The sequence below is a fragment of the Bos indicus x Bos taurus genome, chromosome 12 (genome assembly GCF_003369695.1).
Source record: "Bos indicus x Bos taurus breed Angus x Brahman F1 hybrid chromosome 12, Bos_hybrid_MaternalHap_v2.0, whole genome shotgun sequence".
Classification (NCBI taxonomy): domain Eukaryota; kingdom Metazoa; phylum Chordata; class Mammalia; order Artiodactyla; family Bovidae; genus Bos; species Bos indicus x Bos taurus.
The window spans coordinates 35,163,473-35,185,661 of record NC_040087.1 but is presented as its reverse complement, the minus strand read 5'-3'; the positions used below and the strand labels follow the sequence as shown (position 1 = coordinate 35,185,661).

Here is a 22,189-nt window from a genome sequence, read left to right as displayed (position 1 = left end):
TGGCCCAAGCTCTCTTCTTCATGAGTGTGTGAACCCATCTCTTCCGCCCTCCGCTGTGGACAGCCTTCCTCTCCAGCAGTAGTCATTACGAGCCCTCTGATCCACCACCCAGTGTCCCTGATTCTACCTCCTGATTTTCCAGAGCAGTTCACCATCAGGTCTGTAGCCAGCTGCTAGGTTAGCCACACCCTATGCTTCCCCTCCCTGTTAGGATGAAGGAGGAAAATTCGTCTCATAGCCTGACCTTTCTTCCTGGGCTTGGGCTCCAGGAGCTTCTTTCCTTCCTCAAAGATGTCCACCTCTAATTCCCCCACAGTCAGAGCTGGACCAGGTTTTGCCTCCTAATTACATCACTGTCCCAGCAAGTGTTTCTTTTAATACCCTTTCAGCAACACTTCTAGAAAGAAGCATCTCTATCACCTGATGCAAAGAATTGACTCCTTGGAAAAGACCCTGATGCTGGGAAAGATTGAAGGCAGGAAGAGAAGGGGACGACAGAGGATGAGATGGTTGGATGGCATCAATGACTTGATGGACATGAGCTCAGTAAACTCCAGGAGTTGGTGATGGACAGGGAGGCCTGGAGCGCTGCAGTCCATGGGGTCACAAAGAGTTGGACACGACTGAGCAACTGAACTGAACTGATTTGCTTTCTTTGCTTTCTTACTTCAGTCTCTCCTCAACACACTCCAATTAAACTGCCTCCAGTATTTCACTGAAATGCCTTTTTTCAAGGTTAGCAACAACTCCCCTATATCAGCACACCCAAAGCTCAACTGTCTGTCTTCACTCTCTCAGTTGCAACAGACCTAGGGGATTTACAGATTCAAAGAGCTCTCCAGCAAAATCCCAGTGACATTCTTTATGGAAATAGGAAAAAAAAAAAAAACCCTAAAATTCCTATGGAACCACAAAAGACCCTGAAAAAGTCAAAGCAATCTTGAGTGAGATAAACACACTTGGAGGCATCACACTTCCTGATTTCAAAATCTATTACAACACTACAGTAATAAAACCAGAAGTGGCAGGTGCTGAAAAGTATGGTACTGGCATAAAAACAGGCATATAAACCACTGGAACAGAAAGAGATGTAAATTCACGCATTTACAGTCAACTCATCTTCAATAAGAAAGCCAAGAACATGAAACGGGGAAAGGACAGTCTCTTCAACAAAGTGTTGGGAAAACCAGATGGCCACATGCAGAAGAGTAAATTGGGCCCTCATCCTGCATCTTATACAAAAATTAACTCGAAATTAACTCAAAATGGGTTACAGACTTAAATGTAATAACCGAAAACTATGAGATGAAAACAGAGGGAAAGCTTCTTGACTTTGGTCTGGGCAATGATTTTTTTGGTATGACACCAAAAGCACAGAGAATAAAAGCAAAAATTGTCAGGACTACATCAAAGTAAAAAGCTTCTGCACAGCAAAGGAAACAATCAACCCATGGTATGGGAAGAAATTATTTACAAACCACACATCTGATGAGTTAGTATCCAACATACACAGGCAACTCAGGTCCATGGCAAAAACCAAAACACCAAAGTCCTGATTGATCAAGCAAAGGACCTGATTAACATTTCTGAAAAGATGACCTAGCTACAAAAGACCAACAGATATAAGAAGCAGTGCTCAAAATCACTATCAGGGAAATGCAAATCAAAACCAAAATGAGGTACTATCTCCCATCTGTCAGAATGGCTATTATCAAAAAGACAAGAGATAAGCACTGGTGAGACTGTGGAGAAAGGGGAACCCTCCTAGACCACCACTGTAAACTGTGAGGCCACTGTGGAGAAAGTAAGACGGTTCCTCAAAAAATGAACAATTTCACTTCTAAAGTCAGTATCTCTAATAGAAATCCGAGCTTCCAAGGTCACTGCTCATTGTTCACAAGAGCCAAGGTATGAAAAGAATCCAAGTTTCCATCAACAGATAATGGGTAAAGAAGATACTGATACACACCCATACCGCAAGCTGACAAACACTCTTCAGCCTTGGATAAGGAACCCTGCCAAGGGTAACAGTATGGACGAACCTGGAGGGCATTAAGTTCAGTGAAATAAGCCAGATACAGACAGACAGATACCACACAGCTCACTTATCTGTGAAACTGAAGCAGTGAAACTCATAGAACTTAGCAGAATGGTGGTTGCCAGCAGCTGGGGGGATGGGGAGATGTTGGTCAAAGGGTATGAAGTGTCAGTTATGCAGGCTAAGTCCTGGATGTCTAAAGGACAGCATGACAATACACATATATTACACTGTACATACAATACTGTATCGTGTGCTTGAGGTTTATTAGGAGGGTAGATCTAAGTGTTCTCACCACACACCCACACACAACAATGGTAACTTCGTGAGGTGATGGATGTTAATCAGCTTGACAGCACTGACCATCTCACAGTGTATACAAATAAGACATCAAGTGGTACACCTTAAATATATACAATTTTTATGTCAACTACACCTCAATTAAAACTGAAGGATAATGCAAAAAGCCCCTTCCTGGAGTGCTGCCAATACACTGGGAGTGGGAGGAACTGCATTCTCATTTCCTCCTCTCTGGGCATCACTTCCACTGGCCCCTGCCTAAGCCACAGCAACCGCGTGTGACTGCCTGAGCCTGTAACAATCTACCAGACTCCAGACGGGTGGGAGGCAGGGAGATCAAAGGTTGTAAGGGAATTTACCCTTCCAGTCCAGCTCCCATCTCCCCTTCTGTTTCTATGCCCAGACTTCTTATGTGCCTCTCTTATGCCAGCCACCTGCCCTTACCTGTGGAGCCCAAGCCACAACCAGGTCCTTAGGACGCTGACTCTTCCAGAAACACTGACCTTGTAAACCAAACCATTCTCTCCCTAAGAGGAAATGAATCAGTCGTTAAGATACAGATCTTGTTGTATGTAAATCTTCAGTGTAATCAATAATATACAAAAATGTGTGCCATACATTTAACATCAAAATAGTTTATTGATAAAGTTGGTTTTAGTCTAGGTCAGGGTTATTTTCCAAATTTAAAAATAATTTACGACTTCCCTGGTGGTCCAGTAGTTAAGAAGCCACCTGTCAATCCAGGGAACGTGGGTTCTATCCCTAGTGTGGGAAGATCCTACAAGCCTTGGAACAACTAAGCCCGTGCACCACAACCACTGAGCCTGTGCCCTAGAGCCAGGGACCCGCAACTACTGAAGCCCTCCTGTCCTAGAGCCAGGACTCCTCAACAAGAAAAGTCACTGCAATGAGAAGCCCCTGCTCACCACAACTACAAAAAGCCTGTGAGGAGCAACAAAGACCTAGCACAGTCAAAATAAATTAATGAAACAAATTTATTTGGCTTGAGGTTTACAAGTTGAAGGATCTCAATAACTGGGATGGAAATGCATTTTATTTTATTCTAAAATTAATTTTGATATTTTAATGTGATGGCTCCAGACAAAAGCTTGCTGTATAAAGACAGGTTTAAGTATTAACAATATGAATTAAAAATTAAATCTCATGCACAGTAACAGGTGGAATGTTCTGAGACAAAGGAATATCTATTACTGTCTCATAGATTTCATCAGCTCATTTACCCATTCAATAAATACTTAGCATACCTACTATGCACAAGACTCTTTTCTAGGCCCTTGGGATTTAGCAGAATAGAGCAAAGTTTCCTATGTACTTAGGTTTCCTACTGGGAACATGGCATGTATCTCTATAACCCTAAGTGTGTAACCGAATATACACATGACATTTAGTAACTCAGCTGAATCTATACATTTCTGGATACTGCTTGTCTATTATTTCTACAAAGGCTAATCAAACCAAAGTTAGACAAGGTCACTTTGTTACAAAGTGTAGTTCATTTATTCACTCTTTGGACAAACATTATATAATTGTGAATGTTTTATGCATTCATATGTTTTATGCATTTAAGAATACAAAGATGAAAAAGATAAGAGGCTATCCTTCTAAGACAGACAAAAGAAACAATAAAACAATTTCAGAAAGCGGTAAGTTCTATAAAAGAATAACAGATTAAATGTTGAGGAAAGCTTCCAAGAATTTATAAATACAAATAAACAATATCAAATGGAATCTGACACGTATGAATCTACAGAATAAGGAATTTGGATTTACATAGAATAGAAAACATTTATACAGTATTACAGACTAGGTAAGGCTTCCTTGGTGGCTCAGATGGTAAAGAATCCGCCTGCAATGTGGGAAACCTGGGTTCAATCCTTGGGTTGGGAAGATCCCCTGGAGGAGGGCATGGCAACCCACTCCAGTATTCTTGCTTGGAGAATTCCATGGACAGAGGAGCCTGGCAGGCTACTACAGTCCACAGAACTGCAAAAAGTCTGACAGGACTGAGCAACTAAGCACGACAACAATGGACTCTGTTATACACAATAATTTTACTTTAAGCATAGTGGACAAATTTTTCATTAAAAAGCAAACCCCAAAATCCTACTATGAAGTCAGGGAAACATATTCAATATCACATATAAATTGAAAATTATAAGGCCAAAAAGTGTAAAAATTTATAGAGGATAAATGAAATATTCGATCAAAAAATCAGTTAGAACAAATAAAACATAATTGTTGTCAACTTCGAACTGTAATGAATTTTTACTTTATTTTTTCTCCTCCCCCTTCCAGTTTTAGGCCTTATTATAAGCATTTATAATATCAAAATGATTCAGACAAGTTCTACCCTAAGTCTGATTTACACGTCACTAGAGATTTACTCAGTGATATGGAGATTTGTTTTCATCAGTTCTGGTTTACCAATATATTGTTTCTAGTTTGCAAAAACAAAATACAATAAAAACTAAAAACTTTTATATATTATTGAAATTCCTGCAGGAAGAAAATAATTTTGCCATTGCAACTCAAAAACTCTAGAGTTCCTAACTGCTTTCCCCATGAGGTAACTATATATATAACGGGGGTGTGTGAATTTTTTTTTTAAACATATCAAGGCTTATTAAGGACTTCTATCCTTTTAAAACAGAATGGCTTGGAATAATAAAATAATTGTCTTCTCCCTTCTATCATGTCTTATCTCACTTTACTATGCCAGAATCAAATACAACAATACTTAAAGAGGGTATTTCTAGAAACCTAGAACAGTTTTCAAATATACTAAAGTATTTCGGAGGAAGCAGCTTACATAAATGTGACTGGTAGGCTGACATACTCTGGAGGATCTCTAAAAGAGCCAATAATAAGTTGTTGCCCAGATGTCATCATTGGTACAGGATTCTTGCAGGAGTCCTCTGCTTCAGGCCACTTCACTTTCACCAAAGACCTACACTGGTACTCGTATCTGCTAATCAAAAAAAATCTGAAGAGGATTTTTGCTTTTATGAAAAAAAGGCAAAAATCCAAAGTAGTGCTCAGCCTTTTTCAGTGAACCATCGTAGGGGCAGTGCACATCCCAGGCAGCAAGAGTGGTCCCGCCAAGCTTCCTCCCTGGAACTGAACTCAGCATCTCAGCATCAGATGCCAGAGCTCGAACTGTGTCTGTGAACATCTGTGACTCAGCTCCATTTATTTCATGTATCCGTGAGCAAGATGTGTCTAAGGTAACTGCTCTTTGATTTTACACCATTCCAGCTTACAAAAGGTTTCAAAGGAATGCTCTACTTTTGGATAGTGGTGGAGAGTGAACCTGTTATTATTTGCTGAAACAATTACATTTCACACAAGATTCCAGCAACTGAGACTCTGCAAATTTATCTTTAAATTTCTTTCCAAGTCATCCACTAATTGAGCCATCACCAACTCTCTCCTGAATTACTGCAAGTTTCTGAACTCGCTTTCAATCCACTCCCTTCAAAATAGTCTCCATACTCTTTTTCCAAAGATGAAAGCCAAATCTGCAATGTGCATAATTCTTGATTTATGCATTAAATAACGTAAGACAGTGGCAGGCTGAATAAGCACTCTAATATCAAAGAAGTGTTATGTTGAGATATCTGTAACAATGGTATCAGAATAGGAAAATATCTGAGATTGCTATTGATGACAGTCAGCTACTGTTAATACTTCTTCAACTAGTTGCCTACACTCACAATTTAAGAAAATGTTAAGTTTATAGATCATTGAAAACAAAAATGTCATCTTTTTCTATTTAAGTTCATGTGCTAAGTTGCTTTAGTCGTGTCCGACTCTTTGTGACCCCAAGGACTGCAGCGCTCCAGGCTTCTCTGTCCATGGGATTTTCCAGGTAAGAATACTGGAGTGGGTTGCCATTTCCTTCTCCAGGAGATCTTTTTGACCCTCGGATCAAACCCGTGTCTCCCGCGTTGCGGGCAGATTCTTTAATGTCTGAGCCACCAGGGAAGCCCCAGACTCCCTAAATTCTAGGCCTGTATTCTCAGGGGACCATTCCTAACCATGAAGGTTAGGAATCTCCAGGATGGCTGCCTGCTGTCCTCTAGATAAAAACTTTTTTCTGACCTGATACCCCGCCACTGGTTCTGAACCTCATCATCTACAGCCCAGGTCTTACCAGTCCAATCCTTCTCTCCAGACCGCTGCAATGCTGTCCCCGTGCCTGCAATGCTCACCCCCTTCTCCCTGCCCTGCGAACCCTGTTCATCCCACAGGCCACCACTTCAGGACACCAGGCTTGTGTGCGGGGCTCTTCCAGATGCCCCCAGAGCACCAGCATTTATCACCCCCTCACCCTAGATTAAAGTTCCCCCCTGCATTAAACTGTGAGCACTTGAAATGTGTCTTGAATTTCCAGCTCCTTGCATTCTGCTTGGCACAGAGGCAGCACTTCAAGAATTGTGGAAAGAAGAAAGAAGGGAAATTCCATATCTGCTATTTCATGACCTCGAATTCAAGCCTGAATTCCTGACTAACCCTCACAACTGCAAGCACGGGTAACAATGGAAACTGGAAAAGTGCATAAGCAAATGGATATAAATTCACTATTTTTATTGGAGAAATCACTTAGTGTGATGACTAGAAATGAAGGACATCATGACTATTATTTTAAAACCATGTTAAGATTTACCACCTTGCCATACTAAGTAAAATAATTATATAATACATACTGCTGGAAAATCCCATGGATGGAGGAGCCTGGTAGGCTGCAGTCCATGGGGTAGCTAAGAGTTGGACACGACTGAGCGACTTCACTTTCACTTTTCACTTTCATGCATTGGAGAAGGAAATGGCAACCCACTCCAGTGTTCTTGCCTGGAGAATCCCAGGGACAGGGGAGCCTGGTGGGCTGCCATCTCTGGGGTCGCACAGAGTTGGACATGACTAAAGCGACTTAGCAGCAGCAGCAGCAGCAGCTGTGTCAAAAGCACGTGTAGCTCAGTAGTTCTAGACAAGTGACTCCAAAGTCACTTTGGTGGTGGTGCTGCGGCTAGCAGAGCAGCAGCTGGGGCAGCAGAGGGATGGACAGGCCCCTTGTTCCAAGGATGGAGGAAACAGGCAGGTGAAGCCCGATGTCAGACTGTGACTACAGAGGGCTTTGAATAACAAAACTTAAAAATGTGGATTTTATCCTAGGAGCATGAGGCACTAACGGTTTCTGAAGAAGGGTACAAGATGTGGTTAAAGTCACACTCTTGGGAAGATTAATTAAACAGGATGAACTAAAGGGATGAAACAGAAGCAGAGAAACCAAAGATGAACAGTAACTGAATTGCTTGACACAGGATGAACAAAAATGCTATAAAACGCTGTTAGATTCTTCCTCCTGGGATCAGAAATAGTATGAGGATGGGGGAAGAGTTATTGCACGTATTCACTTTGTGGCATCTTAATACAAGTAAAAATACTGTCAATATTTAGTTTTAAGTCACAAGGCCAGCTTTCCTCTCTTGTTGAATCTTGACTGTTGAGTCCGTCAGAACTCAAGGCCATTAGAAAGAAAAAATGTAAGTCTAACCACAGAAAAAGATTACTGCTTTTAATTTTCAAAAGTATTCACATACAAACTTTACTCTTAAAGCTTCAAATGTTTTACGTGGAAAATTAATGCGGAACCAGGGAATATGACCTTTACTTTCAAACACCGCAGTTTTAGAAGAAACGTCTTTAGCTTTGTACTTAGAGCCCCTGGAAGCACACAGGTTTATGACATGCAGCAATGTTCCTGACAGTTGACCACAAAACCAGGAATCATGAACCGACCAACTTTTGGGGCGCACGCTTTCATTATTAAAGAGTTCACTGCTGGCACAGCTCGACCACCTGGCGGTCCTGGGGGACGGGGAGGCCTGCACCGGACACGCCCCCACGTCCCCGCGGGTAGACGGCTGCCCCAGGGCCACCCCAGACGCCCACTGCTCATCCCCACCCTCCGGCCGCCCGAGGGCTGAGGGGCGCGGCGGGGCTGCCGGACTGGGCCCGTCCCGTACCTGAGCTAGGACGGTGAGGCTGCCCTGGGGCGCCGCCACGTTCACGCGGCCGTGATACCAGGCCGCTCCTGCTCCTGCCACGGCCACGCCAGCCACTGCCGCCGCCACGGGCCCGGGGCCGGGCCAGGCCCGCCGGCCGGCAGCGAAACCCCGCCGCAGCCTTTCGCCCCAGGCCGCCAGCCGCGAACCGCCCGCCGCCGCCATCTTTGCGGAAGCGCTCTGAGGCGGCGCTCGCGCCGCTTCCCACGGCGTCCCGAAAGCTCGCGCCTGGCCGCGTTGTCGCGAGACCGAGGCAGTCTCCGCCCCGCCCCCGAGCCTGCGCACCTTGTTGTGGGCGGGGACTGGGCGGTGCGGGGACGGGGGCGTGTCCGAGATAGATTGGGCACGCCTCCGGGGCAGGGACAGGGCCCGGCGGGAAGCGTGTGAGGGCCGTGCGCGTCCGGGCAGACCCAGCCGGGCCTGGGGTCGCGAGTTGGGGATGGGGGGCTGTGGTCTGGGGCGGCGGCGGTGGTCGCAGTGAGACTGAGCCTCTTCCCGGTGGGCGTGATTAAGGCGGTGCTGTGAGCGGAGGGGCGTGCCCTGCGGGTCGTGGGGACTGGGTGGGCTCTACCTCCTGCCTGCCGCTGTCCAGAATCTCCTGAGTCGGAAAGCCGCCCAAGCTCTGCAGGCTCCGCACAGGTCTCCGGGCCTCAGAAACATTGTTTCTTGTAAGAAACATTGTGTTCTGTTGTCTGTCTGTGGCAGTCAAGCAAGCTTTTAAAAACGTGTATTTTTCAGCTGTGGTGGAATATGCATGCCACTACCATCTGAGCTATTTTTTTAGCGCACAGTTCGGTGGCATCAAGAACATTCATGTTGTGCAACTGACACCACCATCATCTCCAGAACATTTTTCATCTTGCAAAACTGACAAACAAACCAAAAAGTGTCTTCCCGTCTTGTTTTCATCCTTCTTGTCCTTACATTCTTGTCTGCTTTTCGGTTTTTGCTAAATCATGTCCCACCCCAGCAGTGTAACTTTGATGAAGTAGTTTTTAATGAACACCCAGAGTCATTCTCTTGACTTGAGGCAATCACTCTTTGCTGAGTGTTGAATTTGAACTCTCCGAATAAAGTGTTTGATGATGTCTATTACCCTATCTGGCCCGGACTCAGACGCTGCACACCTCACGTGTCCTTCATCAGGGACCCAGGTATTTCCCTGGGTCCAAGGGCAGCCTTAGGGCAACATCTCAGTCCTGGCCCTGCTCGTTAGAAATGATTTAGCTGAGGCAGATTACTTGGCTTTGTTTTGTAGTCTCTGATCCTCCATTCTTTGGTCTTTACTTTTGGGAGTAGATTTACTTAATAAACTTGGTTCAGCCTCTGAAATGTCCCTGAGCCATCAGAAGCTTTACTTGGGCATGCAGTAACTTTGGCCCACAGCCAAAGGTGCCAGGATTCCTCATCGCATAATCACTGCCATCTTGAAGTTATGCAAAACAAACCCCAAACCAAAAACAAAGAACAAGTGTCACACTAAATCTAATGTGACCACTTAATTCCTTGGATCCTCTTGTCGTGATCCGCCCTTGGTTCTTGCTCCCTCTTCCTTTGCCAGCTTGTCTCAGTTGATCTGCAGTTGGAGCTTCTTCACTTTTCCAGCTGCTGGAACCACTTTCTGTGTCCTTCCCAAGGCGGGCAGTGGAGGGGACTCGCAGTGCACAGCTGTGTGGGCCAGACCACAGGGTTTGCTTCCTGCCTTTGCCAGGATCATCACTGTGATTTGGGACGAATTACCTAAACTCTCTGAGTCTCAGTTTTCTCAGCTGTAAACAACTGTCTCATGGTTTGAGGTTGGGACGGGGGCGTTACATGAGCCATCCAGGGGAGCGACTAGACAAATGCCCTGCAGACTCACCACGTGTGTCAGCTGACCCTCTTGAAGATTTGGCTCGTTTCCGCCTTCTGATCACAAATGAGCTTGACCGAATGTCCATGAGTCCAGATGGCTGGGCTGGCTAACCCGGGATCTTTCTGCTCTTCCCTACCTGACTTTTGACTCCTACCAGACCTCTGGGCTGGTTTTCACTTCTGCTAATTCTGGTAGCTCTTGAAAATTCTGGTAGCTTTCTGGTAGCTCTCAGAAAAGCATATGTCCTGCTTTTCTGAATCATTGATGTCTAGCTTGTTTCTGTCCAGTGGTAATTGTGTGATTTCTAGGATATATTTGTACATCCTGAATATACTAAAGTTTATGCTTGATTTCTAGGAGCCACAGTTACAAAATGTAGTTATGTGTATGAGAGTGAAAGTCACTCAGTCATGTCTGACTCTTTTGCAACCTCATGGACTGTGGCCTGCCAGGCTCCTCTGTCCATGGAGTTCGCCAAGCAAGAAGACTGGAGTTGCCATTTCCTCCTCCAGGGGATCTTCCCAACCCTGGGATCGAACCTGGGTCTCATGAATTGCAGGGGGATTCTTCCCCACCAGGGAAGCCTCCAAGGTGCTGCCTAATTCACAGTTCCTCTACACATTTAGTGAAAGCTGGCATGTTACATAGTAATGCCCCCAAGCCCCAAGTAAGTGCTCTTATCTTCCTAGAGCATTTGGTGTGTTTAAAAACATTGTATTTCTGCCATAATTTGACATCCTCATGGGCGAGGATATCTTATTTTTCTGTATCCTCAGCACAGAGCACAATGTCCAGCACATATTAGACATTCAGTGAAGGAATATGGGACTGAGTGATGAGTGAATGGGGCAAATGAAGCTCTGTTGTGCCAATTTCCATTCTTTGGGGGTCAAACATACAGAAATATATTGTTCCCTTTGTGTAATTTATTTTCCAGGACAAAAACCTCATTTTTAATTTTTGTTTTCTTTTGCTGAAAATCTTTCAACTTATTTGAAAAACTGTGTTTTGTGATTATGATGATGATGATGATTTTTTTTTTTTTTTGGCATTATGTGCCCAGACCTCTAGAACTCTCATTAAGACTCAGTGTATTCAAACTTTTCTTCTGCAGAGGAAACACGTTCTTATAATAGAGCCAATCTCTAGCCGACTAACCATTCTAAGTATGCAGTCTTCCCTGGCAGCTGCCGACATTTGTCTGAACACATTGAATGTATTGGTCTTTTCAGGCTCCAGCTTTGTTCATTTCTTCTTCACCAGCTGTAGAGAAAGTCCTTGGCGGGGATGTATTTTCAACCATGTAGTTTATATACCAATCCCCAAATACAAGCCTGCTGCTAAAGCTATCAAGTTTATACTATTTTAAATGGAAATTGGAGAAAAACAGAGCATAAACATTGTTTCAAAATATCATTCTTTTAAAAAAAAAATTTTGGCGGTGGTTGTAGGCGGGGCGTGCTGTGCAGCACTTGGAATCTTAGCTCCCCAACCCAGGATCCAGCCCACACCCCGTGCAGTGGAAGCACAGAGTCTTAACCAATGGACTGCCAGGGAAGTCCTCAAAATATTCTTAATTCACTTCCTCTGTGTTCCTTTTTTGGTAGGAGGAACAAAAGTTTTATGGCAGAAAAACTGTGCTCAAGGGGGGTTTCTTTCACTGAGGAGACCAAGCCTGAATTTCTAAATAGGGCAGGGTGGCCGTGGACTCTTGTACTGAGCAGAGGAGGAAGAGGATGGTAGGTGTGAGCAGCGAGGAAGGCGTCCAGGGAAGTAGGTTAGGTGACTCAGTATGGAACTCGGGAAGCCAGAGTGTTTGGATAGGCAAATCCTCCGATACTGGAGGAGTACCAGGTTGAGAGCCTGGGAGTAGGGTAGATACAGTGGGTGGCTTGGGGCCCAGGGGCTGGTTAAGGCTGCCTTGGAGTGGCTTGAGAGCTGCTAGGGGGTCATGCAATAATCTCCACCAATATATAGACCAGTGGTCAGCTCTCTTGACCCCTCTACACGTTTGTCTTCAGAGTATCCATGCCTCCTCTCTGGTATCCCTACCACCTGGTCTCCTCTGCAGCTCAGACACTCTGCCTGGAGATTGTTTTCTCCCTGTCCACATTCTTCCTGGCCTTTCTCACCCACTGTCCCATGGGCCTCTCTAAATTATCTTCCCTCCTGCCTACAACCAGACTTTGATTTTCTCTGGGTTGCTGGCCTTGAACAAAAGAGATCACCTAGCTCCTCTTATTGAAGGCATTTGTTCTATCATATCTCCATTTAAAAATATGAAGTTATTAACTCAAATGCATCTTTAATCCTAGCATGTGTGGGGAAGATAAACAAAAACTGCTATCCTGATTCTGAAAGATTATTTACTGTTATATTATAGAATAATGGGTGTGAAGATTGACTATCTTAGGCGGAGGAGAAAAAAATATGGAGGGTCTCAAAAGATAAATGAAGGAGGTTGGACTCAGTCCTATAGTAATAGAGTAAACAGCATTTGAATGGACATTATAAAGAGCGATTGCTTGGAATAGACAGAGGTTAATCTATATTTATGGTAGATAATTGTGTAGCAGAAGGCATGAATCATCCTCAGAGGCCCTCGATGAGTCAAAAGAATCGCTAATTATGTCTTTTTTGTGCGGTTCGGGGCCGTGGGTAAAAATATCTGGGTATCGTGATTGATACCAGCATGTGTAGAAATAGGTCAAGATTAAATCTTCCTGACAGTGAAAAAGCTGTGCCAAGAGTTGCATTTTCAACGTCTTTCAGATCCTCCTCTGCTTCTCATTCCCTCCCCATCACCAGCTCGCGCTCTCCTTACCGCGGGCTTTGATGCTCGCCGGCGTCTCTCCAGAGGCTGTTCCTTCTCCTCTTTTTCTCCTCTGAAGCATCCCATAGATCTATGTCAGACCAGTCTTCCTCAAACATTTCTTTCACCATACTCCCATTAGCCGTGCGACTTAACCTTCCTAGACCTCCGTCTCCTGGTTGGAAAATGAGGAGATTACTTTCCGTTTATTTTTCCAGTTCTAAAATTCTCACTGTATGCCACTCCAGAGTGGCTTTGCTTTTTCATTTGGCAAATAATACTGAGTGTGGAATACGTGCCAAGCAGAGTGCCATGCCCTAGGCATGCAGACACAGCCCCTCCCGGTGCCTGTCACAGGCGGGGGTCTCCACACAGTGATTTGTGCCCCTGTGCTGAGAACTTGTGAAAGCATGTTCCCCCCATTTGTGTATGTTTGTTTCCTAAATCTACATATTTACAACTAAATGTTAACAGTTTCACATAATAAAAATTTAAATGATCATCTAAACATGATATAGTACTTATAAAATTTTAATTTTGTTATTAAAGATGCAGTGAATGTTTTGCTCTCTCTAAAACTGTTAATATTATTTTAGTGATATCAGTATGATTGAACTGGATTCATTAACTTAGAAAGTCTTGATTTAAGTTTAGAAAGTCTTGATTTAAGTTTTATGAGCTAAGAGATACAAAGGTCTGGTATTCTCTTCAGCTAATGCAGACATTAGTCTTTAATGACTGTCATAGCTCAAAAAGATATCTCACAAAAAAATATTAGTTCAAATTGAAGAAGTGAGTGTCTTATTAATGAAAGGGATGAAGTCATGATACTTGTGTCCTTTTAAGCTTTTATTATGAAAAACTCAATATATATATAAAATTAGAATAAAATAATGGACCTCCCTGTACATGTAACCTGACTTCAACAGTTACCAACTCATGACCTATTTTATTTCACCCATATCTCCTCCATTTCCTCAACTAGGTTATATTGAAGTAATTCTCAAGCTCATATAATTATTTTGTACATAATTCATCATGTATTCTTATTTTTTTTAATATATGTATTTATTTATTTGGCTGTGCCAGGTCTTGGCATGCAGGATCTTCCATTGAGGCATGTGAACTCCTAGATCCCAGCATGTGGGATCTAGTTCCCTGTCCAAGGATAGAACCTGGGCCCCCTGCATTGGAAGTGCAGAGTCTTAGCCACTGGACCACCAGGGAGGTCCCTCATCATTTATTTTTAAAAGATGAACACTCATAAGGAAACCCATATACCAATTTTTTTGTTTTGTATTTGTTAATACTGTTTGTAATCCAATGAACACACAAAACTTTACTAGTGAAAAAATGCTAGGAAGTTAGGGGACCCCAAGGTGATGAAAAGAAGAAGAGTGAGTAAAAAGTCTTGTGCAAGCGTGTGTCCCAGCCCCACAGGCCAGGGAGAGCCGAGTGCAAGTAATGAAGTGCAGAAATGAAAGAGAGACAGCACAGTGTTTCAAGCTACGAGCGGGATTTTCTCTAGAGAATACGTTTATGGAACAGGCTGTCCATAAACTGTGTGTCCGGGATATGGTTTTCAAGTCAGTTGTAATGTCTCCAAAGTTCTGTATAGTCCACCAAGAAAGAAAACCAACACTTGTTTTTCCTCTGCCCCTTTTCACCTGTAAACTGTACATCTCAAGCACGTCAAAGATGATGACTGGAGAAGAGCTGAGAAAGAGGGCATGCCCACACAGATGGCAAGAGGAGGACAGGGATGCGCATGAAAAATTTAATGAAGTGTTCCTTGGCCCCTAGATTTCAGCAGAAATTTCCAAGTCTGTGATATGTATTTGTGTGATCAAGGCACCCAGAAACCATAGATGTCTTCAACTGTGTATTAACAAAAAACTAAAGCATTATGTTACTACAAAAGCTTCAAAATAAAAAAAATGTGGGTTTCATTATGCTTTCCCATCCCCCAAGGGCAGGTCTGTTGTTTCTCTGTCTTCCGGCTATGTGACCTCGTGGCCTTGTCCCATGGAGGTTGGCGGGACGCGGGGTGGTCACTTGGCAGTGGAGTCACAGGTCCCTTCAGAAGCTTCCTTCCCTGACTGACTAGATTTTCCGAGTTTCCTTTGTCCTTCAGGGACTCAGAAAGATACACAGAGGGAGTCAGCATTCAGCGGCTTCCCCTGATATGACAGTGACTCTAAGCGGTCAAGACATGTTGGGAACCCGCTAGGGAGGGTGGGGACTGGGGGACAGGTGACCCTCGGTAATTCACCTTGAGCACAGTGGACTGATGGCTGGATAGGTCGGGACCTGCTTGACCGGTGGGGAGGTGACAGGTGGACTTGAGTGATTGCGCCTGGCTGACTACGCCTTCCTGGCCATCACCACGGTGACCTCCGCTGGTCGTGAGACCTTCCAGGGCGACCTTTGGGTGTCCCCCCTGCCACACCATGGGGCCGTCTTCAGAATTTGAGCCGATTACCTGGGTCTATGAGATCAAGTGCAGAGCAGCCGCTCATTTGGGGCTGGGCGTCAGGATTGGGGTGGTGGGGTGTAGAAGAGCCTGCCCAAGGGGAGGATGGGGCTGCTTCTGGGCTCCTTGGGGTAAGAGGTGACCCCGCAGGCCTGTCCTCAGGGAGACAACCATGGGTGGGGGCAGGCCTGCCGGTTCGCCCCGGGCCTTCTGAACTAAAACACCAGGCTCAAGAGGCTTTTGTGCTGTGACTCTTTGAGGGTCTGTCTCCTGGGGTGCCTGAGATGTTTAGTGAGTCTTGGCTGGCAGGCCCGCTGGGTGGACTTGTGGAGGGGGGCACTTGCCTTCAGTAGAGGGGCTGGGCTGGGAACCCTGTCCAGAGCTAGAGGGGCAATTGAGCCAAGACAGCAGGAGACGGAGGGTGTGAGTGCTGAGCCGCGTGGGAAGGCCTGGAGGCTGCTGTGTATTTTCAATCATTGGGATGACGGTCGGGGTGACGGCCAGGCTCGCAGACACTTGGCGCCGCTGGCTGATGGTGTCCATGGGGGCCGTTGGCTGCCCTGGGCGGCTTACACGCGTCCCCACGTGGACAAGCTGTGAGTCCATGGCTGGGGCCTGGGGTGGGTGAAGATGGGGGGCAGGGAGCTTGGCTGACTGGTGCTGCTGGCCACCCTGCTCAGGTCTCACTGTGACACAGCAGCACCCCACCTTCACCCAGCCTGCTGGGTCCGCTCTCCATGCACAAAAGGCCAGTGCGCTGACCCCAGGCTGCAGCGACGGGCAGGCAGTCTTATCACAGGGCCAGGCACGGGCACTGGTGGCGTGAAGCCATGTCCTCCTGGGACTGTGGGACTCCCCAACTTTCTGTTGGCTTGAAATAAAGCAACACACGTGCTCCTGTGTCGTCTGAGCTGTGGGCGCTCTCCTTTGTTACAGCAGGTCCAGTGTCGTAGCCTGGCATTCCCAGCTGTGGCCAAGACAGCCTTACAGAGCCACCGAATCCCACTTCTGTCCCTTGCTAGGGCATTCGGGCAATGAAACGTGGTCAGGCCTGTGTGTCTGGCTGACGCTGTGTCAGGAGAGCTGGTTCATGACCGCTCTGAGCCAAGGCACTTGAGAGCCAGGGAACCATACCTTCTTGCTAAAAAGAATAAAAATAAATAACGTTTTTAATATGTCTTTAAATACCTCGAATAGTTTTGGATAAAGGATCTGATATGAACATATTTTAAAATACAGAGACTTTTACTGTTATCTGTCATATTTTTCAGTTAGGATATAAAACTAGAGTTTTGATAGGTTTTCTAGGTTTTCTGGTAGCTCTCCTAATAATATCTAATAACTATTTTTTGGTTGAGGAATAAAGATGCCAGTATGGTTAGTGTTGATTTTAAAATGTTAAATTTAAAATGGAATCAGATGGGAAAATGGAATAGAAGTTAGGGAAAGGGAAATTATAATACTAAATAATTAAAGACCAGACACAAATTGTAAGTATATTATTTAGGGTGCACATGTATTTTGTTATATATATGCTTTTCTATATTTTAGTTCAAATGATCTCACTGTGTATTGCAATCTTTTTGTAAGAAATATTTTGTTTCTCACTCAAACCTAGAATGTTGAGAAGCATAATAACTTATTTAGGCAGAAACATAGTGTTTACAGATTTCATTAAGTATCTTTTTTATGAAGTAAAAAGAGAAGTTTTGAGATAGCCCATGGGACATTTTTTACTAATCTAAGAATTAAGTATGTTTTTCCCTAGTGCAAACATCAAAATCTTAATGGCTCCAGAGAAGCAGATACTGAAATTGTGAATATTTCCAAAAAAGGTGACAGCAAGGATGAGTTTCATGGCATAATGAGTGAAAATGTGATCTGACAGTAGCCATATCTGACCGTTGATGCTCAGGTAGCCGCGCTCATCTAGAGTCAGGGCCGCCAGGACAGACAGACAGGAGGCGCTGCAGACACTTCTTTCATTCCCTGGATGGTCATGATGTCCCCTGGGGCGGGCTCTGAAGTTAACAATGCTCTGGGTCCCTGTTAACCGCTAAGTCCTTAAAGAGCTGCCTGCAGCTTCAGAAAGATATACCATGTTTGAAAGCATGGCTTTTTGAATTGCCAGAAAACAAGTATATATGACCGTGCAGTATGTGTGTGTGTGCGCACGGTTGTGTATGTGCATGCACGAGTGTGTGTGTGCAAATGTGTGTGTGTGTGACATTTACTTATTTGTGAATAAACATGTTTGTTTGAATTTGTTTGTGTAAAGTATCTTTTTGTATATGGTAATATAACGTGACTAGAGGGTGTCGAATTCAGGAATAAAGGATTACTTATCCGTATATAACACAGAATATAAAGCAGTAAACTGGATAGTATAGATCTGAGGCATTCTTGGGGGAAAAAAAAGAAGGTACCCTTTGTTAAAATTTCACAGTGCTTCTTTCTTTGGGAGGCCTTATCAGAGTTCTAAATCCTTTTCCTAGCATGTGTGAGATTCTTCAAAAATACTTTCCTCAGAGATCAGAATTCTACATTTCAGAATGGGTTAAATACATTTTATAATTCGTCCTGCAGCTGTCGGAGCTATAACGGAGTAAAGTGAGAATTGCTTTTTAGGGCGTATTTCTCAACAGAGCAGTTTTGAAAATGAAACCGAATCTTCACGCTGCACTTGACATTGGAATTTGAAGTTATTTTTACAGGCTCCACTGCAGTCTCTATGTGAAACATTAAAAATGTATGAGAAAATAGTAAGTTAATAGTTAAAACAATTTTCTTCCAGCATCTCGTTCAGTAAATAAAAACCAGCAGTACAAATGATATCTTACTGTTTTTGTATTTATGCTTTAACCAAATAACACATTTTCTTGGGTAGAATGTTTCCCCCCTTTTAATTATAGCCAGATTCACAGCCTCTGCAGGTAGAGCTTTCCTTAACTTGAAAGAATGTTTGTTTTAAGTGGAGATATGTGACAAACCTTCAAGGAAAAACCACATTTTCTCTGAAATGCAGTGGGGTGTCTAAGTACAGCTCCAAGTCCCCAAAACATTGAGGGATTGGAACATTTTCAGGTGTCCCTACTGGGGACAGATCTGCTTTCAATTTTACAAAGCAGTGACTGTATGAAATCACTGAAGCTGGACCCTCCTGGCCCCACCCCCCCAAAAAAGGCTTCCAATTCATGGTGAAGCCCAGGAAATAAGGACAGGCCACAGAGCTGGAACAACGGAACTGGGTTCAGCCTCGTGTTTGTCTTCGACTTGACAGGCCTTTGACCTTGGGCATCCCGGTGAAGCAGTGCACAGTGTTTTTGTCTCCTTCTCCATTCTCCTTCTGTGACTGCCCCGCCTCAATGAGCGCCTGTCCCTCTGATGGCCAGCTAATCCGAGGGAGGGATCTGCGAAGGGCTCCGTTCAGAGAGGGGGGTCTTGCTGACCCTAATCCCTACGACTCTGAGGAATCAGGCTCAAACTACAGCTTACGGATGAAGGATTTAGGTTTTTTTACAGTGGAGACTGTTAAATGTCAGCCCCATGGTAATTCCGGAAGTCTTATAAAATAACAATTACTTCTGTGTCTGAGACAGCTTTGCTCTTTACATTCATCTGGCTGTGAACAATCAGTTGAGATAACTCACTGCCTTCAGACCAGCCTTGATATTAACCTGGGAATTTTGGATGTTGTAGCTGTGAGTCCTGGGTGACCCTCTTGGGCTTAGACGTGTGTCTCCATTGTCAGGCACAAAAGATCATTTGGGGTCTGATCATTACTCTTGTGAAATTCTAAAGAGCCTGTGAGTCCCAGTTTTGGGAGCGACGTGTAGAAAGCCCTTGTTTTATATACTTACCTGAAAAGTGATAAAATAACTGAAATCTAACGAAATGAATGGCTGGCCCAAAGTTATAGCACAAGATAATGGCGGCGTCAAGAATAGAAAATTCAGGTTTTCTATTCAGTCCCAATGGAAAACTCTTTTCACAGCAATATACCACTCCTCAAATTTACACTGCAATCAATTAACTGATACGTGGAATCTAAAAATATGATACAAATAAACTTATTTACAAAACAGAAATAGACTCATAGTCATAGGAAACAAACTTTGGTTACCCAAGGGGGAAAGGTTGGGCAAGGGGATGGATAAATTAGGAGTTTGGGATTAGCAGATACACACTGCTGCTAAGTCACTTCAGTTGTGTCCGACTCTGTGCGACCCCACAGACAGCAGCCCACCAGGCTCTCCCGTCCCTGGGATTCTCCAGACAAGAACACTGGAGTGGGTTGCCATTTCCTTCTCCAATGCATGAAAGTGAAAAGTGAAAGTGAAAGAGCCTTCCAGGCTCCTCCGTCCATGGGATTTTCCAGGCAAGAGTACTGGAATAGGGTGCCATTGCTTTCTCCAGATGCCAACATTACTATATACAAAATAGATAAATAGCAAGGTCCTACTGTACAGCACAGGGAACCCTACTCAACATCTTGTAATAACCTATAATGGAAGAGAATGTAAAAAAAGGAAATATTTATTTACATGTATGTATAGCTGAATCACTCTTCTGTATACCTGAAACTAATACAACATTGTAAAGTAACTACATGTCAATAATAAAATAATGATTAATTAGTCAATTTATGAGCTTTTTACAAATAGATCCTCTGGAGGAGAGCATGGAAACCCACTCCAGTATTCTTGCCTGGAGAATCCCATGGACAGAGGAGCCTGGCGGGCTGCAGTCCATGGGGTTTCAAAGAGTTGGACTGAGCACGCACACATGAATTCATCTGATTTTTAAAAAATGTATATTATTTCTTTCTGAATGATATATCTCCCACAGTCCTCTGGACGCCCCTCCTGGCCAGCTCCTTTTTCACTTTTTATAGAATGTCTAGAAAATCCCTCTGTAGGTAGTAGCTGTTAAGAAATGCCAACTCCCTGTCATCACAGGTCATTGCAAATACCAGATGGAAATTCCAGGAGGAACCGGATCATCCAGTCTCATGATAAAATTCCTTTCAGTAATGGATTATCCGAATGGCTGAATGGTGGGTTTCTCTGCAACTTCATCAACTCCCCCAGACTTCCCCTTCACTGCTAGGGGATGTTCTGCAGGTTTCAGGGCTGGTGGACAACAGAGTGTGCACAGACGGATGGCTGTTCACTGTCTCCTGGTCAGGCCAGAGCTTGAGGGTGAGGAAGCGGGAGATGAAAGCCGTGAACAGGCCCAGTATTCCCTCAAAAATAGTCCAGAGCTGTGCTGTCCTGTACAGGAGGCATTGACCACTTGTGGCTGATTTTTTTTTTTTAAGATTTTTTTTTGGATGTGGGTCATTTTTAAAGTCTTTATTGAATTTTGTTACAATATTGCTTCTGTTTTATGTTTTGGTTTTTCGGCCCTGAGGTATGTGGGAATCTTAGCTCCCCAGCCAGAGATGGAACCCGTATTTCATACCCCCTGCATTGGAAGGCAAAGTCTTAACCATGGACCACCAGGGAAGTCCCCAGTTGTGGCTGTTTAATTAGCATTAAATGAAAAATGTAAATTCAATTCTGCAGTTACACTGAGCACATTTCAGGTTCACGTGGTTAGTGGATTCTGCCCGGTTAGGGGTGCAGATACAGGACATTTTCATCATCCCAGAAGGCTCTGTTGGACCCAAGGGGCAGAAAAGGAATGGAAGCTCAATTCATGTGGTGGCGGGGAGTTATTGAAGAAACATTCAACTAGACAGATTGCTGATGACAGCATTTCCGCTGAGAGCAGGGTAATGAAATGGGGCAGGTTTAATTTGGGGGGAAGGGAGAGGAGGGATAAAATTAGTTGCTCATATCATAATCAGTTATTTTGACTTTTAATTTTTTTATTTAAAATTTTTTATTGGAGTACCATTGATGTACAGTGTTAGTTTCTGCTGTACAACAAAGTGATTCAGTTACACATATACATGTATCCACTCTTTTTCAGAATCTTTTCCCGTATCTGTCATTACAGAGTATTGAATAGAGTTCCCTGAGTTAGAGAATAGGTCCTCAGTTATCTATTTTATGTGTAGTAGTGTATATATAGCGACTTTACTTTCACTTTTCACTTTCATGCATTGGAGAAGGAAATGGTAACCCACTCCAGTGTTCTTGCCTGGAGAATCCCAGGGACGGGGGAGCCTGGTAGGCTGCAGTCTATGGGGTCGCACAGAGTCGGACACGATTGAAGTGACTTAGCAGTGTATATATGTCACTTAAATCTCCTGGCCTTACCCCCAGTAACCACAAGTTTATTTTCTACATCTGTAAATATACTTCAGTTTTGTAAATAAGTTCATTTCTAGCCTTTTAAAAAAAATACCATACATAAGTGGTATCGTATGGTATTTGTCTTTCTTGGTATGACTGACTTCACTCAGTACAAGAATGTATAGATCCATCAATTTTGACTTTTTGCATTTATTTCCCTGAGAAGGGAGTATGCACTACAGATCTGTCCCCCTAACCATCCACTTAGGAAGGTGTTTAATTTCCTTGATCGTATAGTGCTTTCTGCAGGGCTGTCATGTGTTACTTTATGCATATTTTATGTTATACAAACAGCTCTTGACTTGGTGGATCTCTAGTCTTAA

At 43.9% G+C, this 22,189-nt stretch overlaps 1 protein-coding gene across 2 annotated transcripts in view; it reads right to left on the bottom strand.

The window, feature by feature from the left end:
- Positions 1–8,604, bottom strand: part of MICU2 (mitochondrial calcium uptake 2) — a 53,813-nt gene extending 45,209 nt beyond the window's left edge. For both annotated transcript variants that reach the window (XM_027557586.1, XM_027557587.1), the window contains exon 1: positions 8,386–8,604. In XM_027557586.1, coding sequence (XP_027413387.1) covers positions 8,386–8,589 — 204 coding nt within the window. In that variant the 5' untranslated portion in view covers positions 8,590–8,604. The remainder of the gene's footprint in view (positions 1–8,385) is intronic.
- Between the last annotated feature and the right edge of the window lie 13,585 nt (positions 8,605–22,189).